General features: G+C 42.6%; 1 protein-coding gene across 1 annotated transcript in view; it reads left to right on the top strand.

Moving 5' to 3' along the window:
* Positions 1-3,423: 3,423 nt before the first annotated feature.
* Positions 3,424-12,097, top strand: part of FBXL7 (F-box and leucine rich repeat protein 7) — a 417,504-nt gene continuing 408,830 nt past the window's right edge. The window contains exon 1 of the mRNA XM_004274480.3: positions 3,424-3,989. Within this exon, the coding sequence (XP_004274528.1) occupies positions 3,953-3,989 (37 nt within the window). The 5' untranslated portion in view covers positions 3,424-3,952. The remainder of the gene's footprint in view (positions 3,990-12,097) is intronic.

Here is a 12,097-nt window from a genome sequence, read left to right as displayed (position 1 = left end):
GTGATGCTGGTTTGGGCCACTGTGGGGTCTCGTGTGACTTATTTCCTGATATATAGGATGGTTGCCTGATAAAGGACAAAGCAATATGAAGTTGCATGCTAAATGTACAGTCAAGGGTGAAGTGCAATGGTTCAGTGGAGTATGTGAATATTGTAATATTTTGAATTAGAGCCAATTCAATATATTAGAATTAGAGCTACTTTGTTTCCCAGAGCTGTTAAGGGAATTTTTGTGAGCAGAGAGAGTTTCGAGAGTCCTATATAAAGTGCCCATCCTATTAAGCTATCTGTTTACTTTATAATGATTAAAATATCTAAATTATTTATCTAAAATATCCAGCCATTAATCATCATGGCTATGATGAAGATTCATGTGGCATAAATGAATACTTGTCTTGAAATCTAATTAAATTTAGCAGATTTCAAAAGATGCTTCACTCTTTTTAAGTTAAATACATAGTATCTCCCCTGAAAACCAGACTTCGTCCAAAACTAGGGTGGCAAGTGATGGCACAAAATTGGTGGCAGAAAGTACTGAGAAATATCATAGGCTTTGCAAATAGATCTCAGTTCCAATCTTGCTGTCATCATTATAAGATTTACTAGAAGCACTGCCTGATTAAGTTATGAACATTAAGCGAAACATGTAAAACCCTTAATTCAAAACAGCACAGTTGCAATAATAAAATAAAAATAATGCGTGTTCTTTGTTTTTCTTTTCTAATATTACAGATTATGTAATAATATATTAAATGTTCTGGGGTGGGCTTAATAATCACTTTTACCCTCATTTTCTATCTGAAACAAATATTTGTCTTGCCAAGAATCCAACTTTATATTTTGGTAATAAATTTATATTAATTAAAAAACAGTACTTCCGCTTTTGGATAATACAGGCATTTCAACACAAATCTATTTCAGAACTGAGTTTCTAAATATTTTCAGTGATTGTGGCTTCTTGAAAAAGGCAGGGAGAGAGAGTGGAACAATATTTAAATCATTTTATCTCTTCGTTCAACAGTCATTCCTTCTGCAGGTTTTTACTGAGTGCGTACATTGTGTTAGGAACTATGCTAGTTATTCGGAACCCATTGGTGAAAAACCCACCATCCTTTTCTCAAGAGGCTTAAAAGGTGGGGTTTCAGTTTGGCAGCTCGGTAAAAAGATTGGAATTTCTTGCTAAAATCATATATGTGTACAATATCTTACTTTTGAAATGCAAAACATATATACATGTGATGTGAATGCACCTTTATTTTAAGCAGAAGTAGTGCTTTTCTTTCTTTTCTTCCCCAAGATTTTACAGTGACTATGACAACATGTATTTATAGTTTATAATCAGAAGGATGTTAAAAATCAAGTTATTTTTTTCTATTTTTGTTTTATACTGGAATTTCTTAAACTGGATTGTCTCTGTTCCCTTTTACGGCAGGCAATAGAACCTTGAAAATCTTTAGAGACTTTAATTTCGAAGGAGATATATGTGGTTAGTCTCTCCAATTTACTTTTCACTGTTACCTTTGCTTTGATGTTAAAGGTCCTGGAAGGTGACTCAACCAAAAGGGGAGACAGTGACTCCAAGTTGAATAATGGCCAGGTCAAGAGAAGTAGGGGAGTGGGGAGGAGAGGGCCTGAGAACCTGAAGCCATGTGGCACTTACCACGTAGGTGACTTTAGACATTTGAACTGTTGGAGCTTCAGTTTCTTCTCTGATCACTTTCCTGATCTGTAGACGTCAAAAGAGCGATTGAGAGGATCAGGGAGATAAAAGCCTATAAAGAAGCAAGTTGTCAACTCAATACCAAATATCAAGATGAGCGTCCATCGTTCCACTACTTTACAGTGGGTTAATCTTCAACTAAGTCTCCAAAGAATGATCTGATCCAGGGTTAGATCCAGGGCAAGTCCCTACATGGTGATGGAAAATCACAAGGACCAGGTGAGCCGGGACCCACTTTGGATGAAGATAATATAGACATCTGTTCATTTCTAGCTTGAGTTTATATTTTCAGGTGGAGTCTCTGAAAACCCATTTAACTCTTCCACATTTTTGACACCCTTACTTCCTATACAGGGCCCATAACACAAGTTTTTAATTTAACTCAACAGATATGGGAAACATATTATTGGCCAGGCAGTGGGCTAGATTATATATATGAAAAGATGAATTGAAATACAGCTCTTAATCTCTTTGAACTGGGACAGTTGAAGTGTTATCGGTACAACACAAAACTATTTAATCCTGTGCTTGAAAATAGATGAATTCATTATTTTTCTTTCAATATATGATCTCTCCGGAACAATAAATCTAGATTGCTAAATTTGGAAACATGATATTTTAGCTTATCTTCAAGAAAGAAGATTGTATTAAGTTAAAGGAAATTACCTAAATAGAATCTACAGAAGGTCGTCACTGACAATTTCTCCATGTGGTCGCAAGTCTTTTAAGAAGAAGGTAATTACAAAATTCCTGGATCTCCATTCAGGTATCATAAATGCTTATATATATATATATATACATACATACATACATACATACATATATGTATCACTATATAAGTTTAACTTAAAACATCTAACACGTATAAGGAGAAATCGCGCTGTGTGCTTGCTTCCGTACAAAGTAATTTGTGCAGTGAATGCCCCGGTCTTCACTAAGATGCAATGTTACAAAAATCTAGGTATTTACATGGAAAGGGAATAAAATATTAAGAAGAATTTCCTGTTTCCATTTAAAGGAGGGAACACCAAAGGGCCATTTTAAGACTCTAAAAGTGCCATATAAAATCTCCAGAAGAAGTTGTAATGTATTAAACAAAGGTTAACACCAACCACAAGAAGAAGAAGAAGAAAAAAAAAAAACATAGAAACGGGGAGAAAATACACTTCCTGGCTCGGAAGCTCTTAAAACTTCTGAGCCAGGAAACCTTCCGCACCGGGGCGGGGAATCTCTTTGGCTCTGCACTGACTCCCTGCTAAGCTCCCCTCAAGTTTTCCCTCCCTCGCGTCCCCATTCCCCGCCTCAGTCCCAAACGTGGGAGCCGCAGGAGGATACCAGCACGCCTACCTGGAGTTGTCAGACAGAATCAGCCTCTGATGCGTGTTGATTTTAAATGCCACCACACCTAAAATAGGCCATATCTGCAGGCAAACCCAAGGGATTTCAAACGACGCCCGGAAGCTCATCTTACTAACTAGGGGCCCAACCGGTAAAAGAACAATAGTAAAATAGAGCCAAGAGCGTGTTCCTTCGCTCGAAGCGATTCGCTGGTGGCGCGCAGGGCCTGCGCGGAGCCTGAGGCTGGAAGCCGGAGCCCCGAAAAGGCGCGCTGCCCCTTTAAAAGGCCGCGCATCTCCGGGCCGGCCTTCCTCCCCGGGGCTCCAGCTGTGATTGACGCTGGGCGGCGAGAGGAGGCGCCTGGCGCTAACAAAAGTCCGGCCCTTGGGCGAGCGGCGCCGGGCCGCGAGTCTCTGCTCGCTCCGGGCACCCGCAACAAGTGGCCGCCGCGCCCTCCCTGGGGAAGCCGCGGGTGCGCAGGGGCGCCCGGAGGAAGCGGCGGAGCCCGGGAGCCCCGGCAGCCCGCGCGGCTCAGCGTCCACCGCAGGGGGATCGGGGCGGGCGGATGGGGACCCGGCGGCGGCGGCGCGGCGAGCCTCTGGGCGGCCCCGGGGCGCGGGCTCTCCGCGGCGCTGCGCCCGCCGGCCCCGAACGCGGATTTTAAGGGCGGCGGCCGCCCCCCGGCCCCACCCGGCGCAGTCGGGGGTGCCAGGAGGGGACGGAGCGCCCCCTCCCACCGGAGTGCGGGGGCCGACCCCGTCCGGAGATCGGCCCCGGAGCGTGGGGTATGCGCAGCTAAAGGTCCCGTCGGGCGGGCTTTCCTCTGGCGGAGCGCGCAGGCGGTGCGCCCCACCTATGGAGTGTCCAGGGAGACGGCGGGCATGACGGCGGCAGGATGGGCGCGAACAATGGCAAACAGTACGGCAGTGAGGGTGAGTGGGCCGCCAGTCCTCACAACTCCCCAGTCGCGCCCCCCTCCCTTCCCCTCGCCCTCCCGTCTGGGAAGGAAGATTCTCGCACGCTGCCGGGGCGCATCCCCATTTGGCACCCTGTCTGGGCCGTCACCTTCCCTTTTGGCTCTGAGTACTTCGGCGCCCCGAGGATGCTTTCCCACCGCGGGGGTCTCTCTAAGCAACTTCCCAGGTTGCCTTTGGGACGGCTCGAGTTGCATTTCTGTCTGTTTCTGAAACCATGTGCCTCAGTTTCCCTTCCCTGGGCATCTGGGGTTTCGGATGATGGTTTGGCAGAGGGCGGAAGACGTTTTTGAAAAACAACGCGGTGAAAATTTTCCCAGGCCTTTGTGCACCATTCCCCGGGACTCTCCTGTAGCAGGAAAAACTTCTGGAAGAAGTTAAGTTTCCATTCTCTGCTCACTGCCCCCGAGCTGACAGCTTCGTAAAACTGACCACCTAGGGGCCGTGTGAGGCGAGGAGTGGCGGGGGGCTTTGTCTGGGCTCTCTCGGGGCTCGAGACGGGCAGAGGACCATCTGTTACGTGGGGCTGGAAATTGCACAGAAATATTGCCTGTCAAGTGGGAACTTGGAAGTTGGGGAAACTTTAAACTCCACCTACTCCTAAAAGGATGATGGATATGTGGGTTGGCTTCTCCCTCGCCCCTCCCCGCCCTTTGCATAGAACCGTAGTGTTGTAACCCGATTGATTAACTGCATGCCCCTCATATGCATACGGCAAAGGCATTTCCCGCAGTTCAGTAGTTAGGAAGGTTTGTCTTTTCGTGAACTTGGCTGGAGGGGAGTGGAAGAGACAGGGTCGGTTTTACAGCCCGCCCCCAGAGGACCGGCGGTTAGAAACGGGGTCCAGCGCCTGAAGACTGGTAGGAATGCAGAATGGCTCTTCAGCCTGTGGTGTTAGGGAAACTCCTATCATCCTCTTCAAAACTTTGAGCTGTGCCCACAGAATGTGGATGCCTCTCCCCATGTTTGCGTCTGTGTTCCTTCTCAGCAGCTTTGTGGAATTACAGCAGAAACCGACCCTAAAAAACCGTATCCACAAGAACCTTTTGTTTAAATCATTCTTTTCCAGAGCATCATGTTTTGAATTCCACGTATATATATGAAATATATATATTTCCTTATTCTGGGCAGTTATGTGAAAGAGATTTTTTTCCCTGACAGTTTCTTTTTTAAAAAGTTAAAAGGTGGTCTTTTTAGAGAGCAACCGTGAAATTATGCCAAAAAAGATTAATGGAGAATCTTGGCCACCCCCCAAAACTTCTTGAAGTTAATGTTTTAAAAAATTTCGGAAAAATGAAAGATTAAGCCTCCTTACTCTGAGTTATTAAAGAAGCTTTCGGGGAGTGAAGTGTGTGCCTGTCAGTTCTGGGTGTGCATACGTTATGCGATTTGAACACTGGTGGGGGGAATGGACACCCCAAGAGGAACACAGGGTCACTGCTCTGTGTTCTTCAACAAAACCCCTCACACTCTTCCTATTCCTATGCAACTTGTTCTTAGATCCCAGCGTTCTTGCATTGTACAGTGTGTGGTGTATGACTACTTCCTGTCTGAACAGTGGAGTTTTCAACCCTTGGGAGAGAAAAGGAGAGACAGAGAACTAATGTTCTCCAGCTGTTATCCGTAAATGCTACCTCTGCATTTTCACTTCAGCTGAAGTGAAATTTTACTGGGATCTGATTTAGATACACTGTGGACTTTTTATAGGAAAAATCTCTTGGGCTCAGCTGATTCAAGGGGACCAAAAGGAAGCTTTGGGAGGTAACTGAGTTTTGGCTGGAGGGACACGTTGTGTTCAGCGTTCATCAACTCTCTTCAAGTGCATCGCCATTCCTCTGTGATAGGTGTGGGGGAAAATAGAGAAATCGAATAACAAGAGCTTTTCAAAAATCTTTTCTCCCCCCAGTTACACCGGGCCTCTCCTAATATATGTCATTACAATATATGTAATGTATTATATGCTTATAATATATGTAGTTGGGTAGGTCAGCTTTATTACATGGTGCTATTGGATGGTAAAATCTATGCAGATAAGCCTTTTGGAATTTGGTGTGTTAGTGCCACACCAAATCCTTATCTAAATCTTTCTTATCTAAAATGTCAACTTTCAAAGAAAGTGAAAGCAACCCCTAGACGTTGTATTTCTATTATCAAAGCAGACTGAGAATTAAGAGAGTTTCATAGATTTAGAGCCATTTAGGTGTGGTGTATTTCAAATTACCAACAAATGCATATCCACAGAATGGCTCAGTGAGAGATCCCCCAACTATAAAACATTGGTGTTTGTGTATACTTAAAAAAACTGTAACTTCAGTATATTTTACTTACTAGTGGAGCTGACACCATGTAAATGGCCCTGAAAGTTTACAGATATTGTTGTGAATTATTAGAACTTTCAAAACTTCAGTATTTCATCTGTAATCTCACTTTCTCCTGCTCCTGGAAAATATCTTTTTTATTAAAAAAAAAAAATTCCCAAGACTTACCTTAGCAGGTGCAATGGGACAGAGGCTTCCTACTTCTGCATCATTCCAGGCCCCACAGCAGCAGTATCACCTGGGAGCTTGTCAGAAACTGAATCTGAACCACTTATCACATGCGTGTTAAAAGCTCCAGGCAGTTCTGATATGGGATGCAAAGCACTGATTTGAGAGTCTAGAAATTTGATTCCAGCTTCAACTTAGCTACTGTGACCTTGCTCAGTTGTCCCCAAATCTTAAGGTCTTTCTTCTATAGAGTGAGGAGAGAATTTTTTTTTTATTGGCTTTATTTGTCATGCTCATCCTTGTGCATGCAGTCCTTTATTTTAGTTTGCTCTTATAATGCCTGAATGGACCACTTAACAGAGATTCGCCTTGGGAAGACATGTTATAATAAATAGGGAAGTTAAGGCTATTACTGCCCTGAAATCAGTAGATGCCCCAATCCCTTTATTATCCCCTTTACCCTCATCTCTATCTTCCTTACTTATTCCCACTTCCTCTCTTAACTCAATCAGTCTCTGCTTTTTTCTGCTGAGATTAAAGTTATGTGTTTATTGGGTGTTTCCAGTGTTTTGTTTTCCTAAATACTTAGTGAACGTTCAGGTTAATGATTTACTTCTCAGCCTTTAGGCAGACTTGGATTTTGCTCCAGGAAAAAGTTGCCACACCACTGCCGATGTTCAGCTTTCTAGAAATATAAGCGCATGTCTGTATGATTAGTATGTTCCGGTAAACTCTTATTATGGAGGGCTGATTTTTTCTCTTTGTCTTCTTTCATAAAATTTAAGTTACAGCCCATGTGTAGAAATCTGGAGAATAAGCTGAGGTGATTCAAAGCCATTAGAACCATTAGCTTTGACTCCAGTTAAACTAAATAAACAAATCTCTCTGTTCAAGTAGTGAGAGAGGAGCTGCTTTTCCTGCCTTTTAAGGTTTCCAGCCTCACCCTCACTTACTCAGTGGTTTCGTTGTTATGTTTATTCTACTCCAGCAGGGCTGAGTCTGTCGTCCTTACACTGTTAACAGCTCCTTTGTAAAATCCTGCCTGTCGTTGAATTGGAGCTGCTGAGGCCTTGTGATGGGGCTTGACCTTGGTAGCTCTGCTGCTCTATCAACGCCCCGAGTCCCTTTTCACCATCTCAGATCTGTGCTTCTCAGATATGTTGCCTGGGAGCATAAATCATCACCAATCCATCACCACTTCGGGAAGCATATCTTGAAAGAATAATAACGATGGCAAGTAACATTTATTGAATGCTTACTTTGTCCAAACCTGATCCTGAGCCCTTCGTGGACGCTGACTCTTGTTGTTACCGAGTCCAAGCTCACTCTGCTCGCTGCACGACAGGCCAGTAAATCGGGAGACGAGGTATTGAGGCAAGGAATGGCAACTGTATTCGGAAAGCCGGGCGTCCAAGAAGATGGCAGACTAGGGTCCCAGAGTACCATCTTATGGGCTCTGTATGCTAGTTTCTTTTATAGAACAGAGAAGGGGAGGAGGTGAGGAAGTAAAAGAAAAAGGCCATAAGTCTTGCAAAACACCTCCTGGTTTGGCCAGCCTCAGGGAGGGGATGTGTTACTTTCTTCTTTCTTGCAGCAATCCACAGGTGGGCAGAATGTTTCCCTGGGAACTGAACAAAGGCACTTTAGTTTAACATTTAGGCAGAGGGGCAGGCTTCCCTGAGGGAGGCCATTAGGTATGCCAATAGCTATAGACAACATCTTTTTAGTGATTATAGTAACAAAAAGCAACTGGAGAGCAAAGGTTAAAGTAAAAGAAACAGATCCAACATGGTGTCAGATTTTGTTCTTCCCTGTTACAATGTCATTCTCATGACAATCCTGATCCTATGGGGCAGGTGTTCCTATGTCTCCATTTTACTGATGAGGAAACAGAGGTGCAGAGAGGATGATCATTTTCCCAAGATCCTACAGGTAGCGTAGGTGGAATTGGGACTCAGGGCCAAGTCTGTCTAAGCCCAGAGTTACTTATTCATTCTTTCATTCAACCAATATACGTTGACTTCTTATTTCCTACCATGTACCAGGAACTCCTCTAGATTCTTGGAATACAACAGTAAACAGATAAAGATCCTGTCCTGGTCAATCTTACCTTCATCTGTGTGCATGTGTCCATGTGTGTTGGGAGGGAGGTGAAATGGAACAGTTAACACGTGTGCACACAGGCACAGTCATTTAGTAAACCACATGGTAAGTTCTAAGGGGCCAAGGCTCTGCATAAAGAAAATTGTCAAATTAAGACTGATGGGGGGACTTCCCTGGTGGTCCAGTGGTTAAGACTTTGCCTTCCAACGCAGGGGGTGCCGGTTTCATTCCTTGTTGGGGAGCTAAGATCCCATATGCCTCCTGGCCCAAAAAACTAAAACATAAAAAACAGAAGCAATATTGTAACAAGTTCAATAAAGACTTTAAAAAAATGGTCCACATCTAAAAAATCTTAAAAAAAAAAAAAAGACTGATAGGAGTTGGGAAGAGAAGGGTGTGGCAATTTTAATTAGAGTAGTCACTGTGGGCCTTACGGAAAAATTGGCATTTAGACTGAAACTTAAAAGAAGTGAGGGACTAAGCCCTGAGGATCCATGTAGCATGTTGACTGTTCCTTTCAACCGCTGTGTTCTACCAAAGTGAATACTCTTTATGCTGGAGGGCTTGCATCATTTTATGCAAGTGTAAAAGTGTAACATCATCAGTCCTCTGTAAGTAGTCAGCTAGAGTGGAACAGAGTCAGTCTGGCTACTGGGCATATTTTTTGCCTAGAGTCTTTACAAATGTGTTTTATCCAATGGTATTTTAGCAGATGGTTTGTGACTGCTTTTGCAGGGAAGGGAGGGGGAGCCTAGGAAATGCCCTTCATTCTGCAACCAGTAGATGTTGCCTGACTTCCTGGATGTGTGACTGCTCACCCGAAGGTCTCTCCAAAGGTCTCTGTAATTCTTAGTTAGATGGATGTAGCTCTTTATCTTTTGCCTCCAGTAAATAAATTCATTCTGATGAAAATCAGAAGATATATGATAGTGATTCCACTGTTTGGCACAAATCAGAGCATTAGTGAAGCTATCAGAACCATTTTTGGTCTGACAGTGTTTTCAGAGATTTGAGGAATCTTTTTGCATATTTAAAACAGAGAAAGAGAAGAGAGATAACTTTTCGTTCTCCTTAAGAATCAACTCACCTCAACTTTGTGTCAGCTCTCTCTGCCCTTTGAAACAGAATGAATTCTGGGTTGATTTTGAGTAACTGCTAATCACTTTTACCCTTAGCCCCTATTGAGTGGTGCGTCTGGAAGTTGATTAGACTACTTGGCTGAGCTCTTTGATTGAGGGAAACTCCTAGATATCACGCACCGTGGCATTTGGAATGTAGTAAAGGACGTGACAGTATCTTGAGTAAAATCTAGAGTGAATTAATTCTCTGAATAATGAAGAAGGGGATAAATGAAGTTTAGAAACTTAATACCTTAAAAAATAATATTTGAAGAGCTGTCATGATGAAGGTTAAATTTCAGAGTGCTGAGCAAAGACCAAGATATGTAAGTTACTAGCACGTAGGTAGATTTGACTCAGTCTGAGGAAGAGCTAATGATGAGAGCTGCCCACATCTGAGACTGGCTGCCTAATGAGGAAGTGAGTCGTCGCACATGGGAAGGGGGATCACAGGAAAGATTGTTGTGCTTGAGATTTCTGCATCAGCTAAGGGGTCTACTGTAGGACCCTACAGCAAGATCCCTAGCAAACAATTTGCCATGTGCAGTTATTTATTTATTTTTTTAATTGAAGTATGATTGATTTACAATGTTGTGTTAGTTTCAGGTGTACAGAAAAGTGATTCAATTATACATATATACATATCTATTTTTTTCAGATTCTTTTCCATTATAGGTTATTACAGAATAGTTCCCTGTGCTCTACAAAACAGTTCCCTGTGCTCTGCGGTAGGTCCTTGTTGGTTATCTATTTTATATATAGTAGTGTGTATATGTTAATCCCCAATTCCTAATTTATCCCTCCCCCCTTTCCCATTTGGTGACCATAAATTTGTTTTCTGTGTCTGTGGGTTGCAGTTATGTTTGATGAAGTGTTATTGTTTGATTTGAACTCATATTGCTACTTCCCCCCTTAATACGTTTCTATCCTTGTAGTTGTTGAAAAGTACTATCCCCACTTCCTCTAGGTTAATTTTCTCTCTCTGTTACATGTATGTGTTTATGTCTTTTTAGATATATTTAGATATTAATTGGAAAATCAACTGATTTAATTTGTTTCCGTGCCTTCGGTGGTACGTAATCTCCTGAACCAAAAATGGGGTTTGATAAATGACATGTCCTATTTTCAGTGCAGTAATGGATACGGACTCTACCTACTGTGCCTTTTATTATGACCCTAAAACATGTAGATCTCCTGAAGTTGAAGCAAGACCCTGAATTGTGCTCGTGTTGACTATCTTGAATTAATGTTTTAACTTTGTTGATAAGACTTAATTGGCATCATTGGTTAGTGACATCTGATCAGAAGCTACAAATTGACTAGAACCTCACAAAGACAGCATCTTTCTCAAGGAGCCCTGACTCCTTTTTGTTCAGCACCATGTCTTCGGTGCATGAGCTAGACAGGCAGTTCTGCCACGGGGTGATAAAGTCCATATCTGCTGAACTTTCCCAGAATGTAGCTTTCTTTGGGTTTTGGTTACAGAAATTTAGACCTCTTCTTCCATCTACTCACTGCGTTAAATCTCTAGATAGAATAAGACTTTTGCTTTAAGGAAGTTCAGTATCTAACTGAAAAGCTAGGCAGGGAGGCCAGTGATTTCAGAACAAGATGATAAATGCTGATTCACAGAGGGACCCTACTTTTCCGATGTGCTAAGTGTGAATATAAGTGATAAGTGGGAAGTGGGCATAAGACTAGAGCAGCTCTAAATAATGACAGCACTGGACCATATCTGCAACTCCCCAAACATCTAAAGGATGCACATATTTTCTAAAACAATGACAACAATAACAACATATACACACCACTATACATAAAATAGATAACCAACAAGGACCTCCTATATATAGCACAGGGAACTATACTCAATATTTTGTAATAACCTATAAGGGAAGAGAATCTGAAGAAGAATATATATATATATATATATATATATATATATATACACACACACACATTATATAATTATATTATATGCATATAAATTATATATATATATATAACTGAATCACAGTGCTGTATGCCTGAAACTAACACGATATTATACATCAGCTATACTTCAATTAAAAAAAGAAAACAGGTAAATTGGAGGGGGAGTCGCTTATACTCTTGGGAGAAACTAAATCTTTTGTTAGGAGTCTTTCCCTAATTGTTCCCGAAAATCTTCATGTTCCATTTCGGATATCGTTTATTCCATGGGAAGTGGTTCCTGTGGGACCTGTAAGCGAGGACCTTGGAAGGCTTCACTGGAGGGGCAGGACCTGACCAGCCTAGGTCCTCGCCACACCTGTACCCTGCAACCAAGGGGAATGGGAGCCTGCAGGCAGATGCTTCTTAAGCGTGCTAGTTCATACCC

Source organism: Orcinus orca, chromosome 3 (assembly GCF_937001465.1).
Source record: "Orcinus orca chromosome 3, mOrcOrc1.1, whole genome shotgun sequence".
Taxonomy (NCBI): Eukaryota; Metazoa; Chordata; class Mammalia; order Artiodactyla; family Delphinidae; genus Orcinus; species Orcinus orca.
Note: the sequence above shows the minus strand (reverse complement) of the source record. Positions and strands in the feature narration are given on the sequence as shown.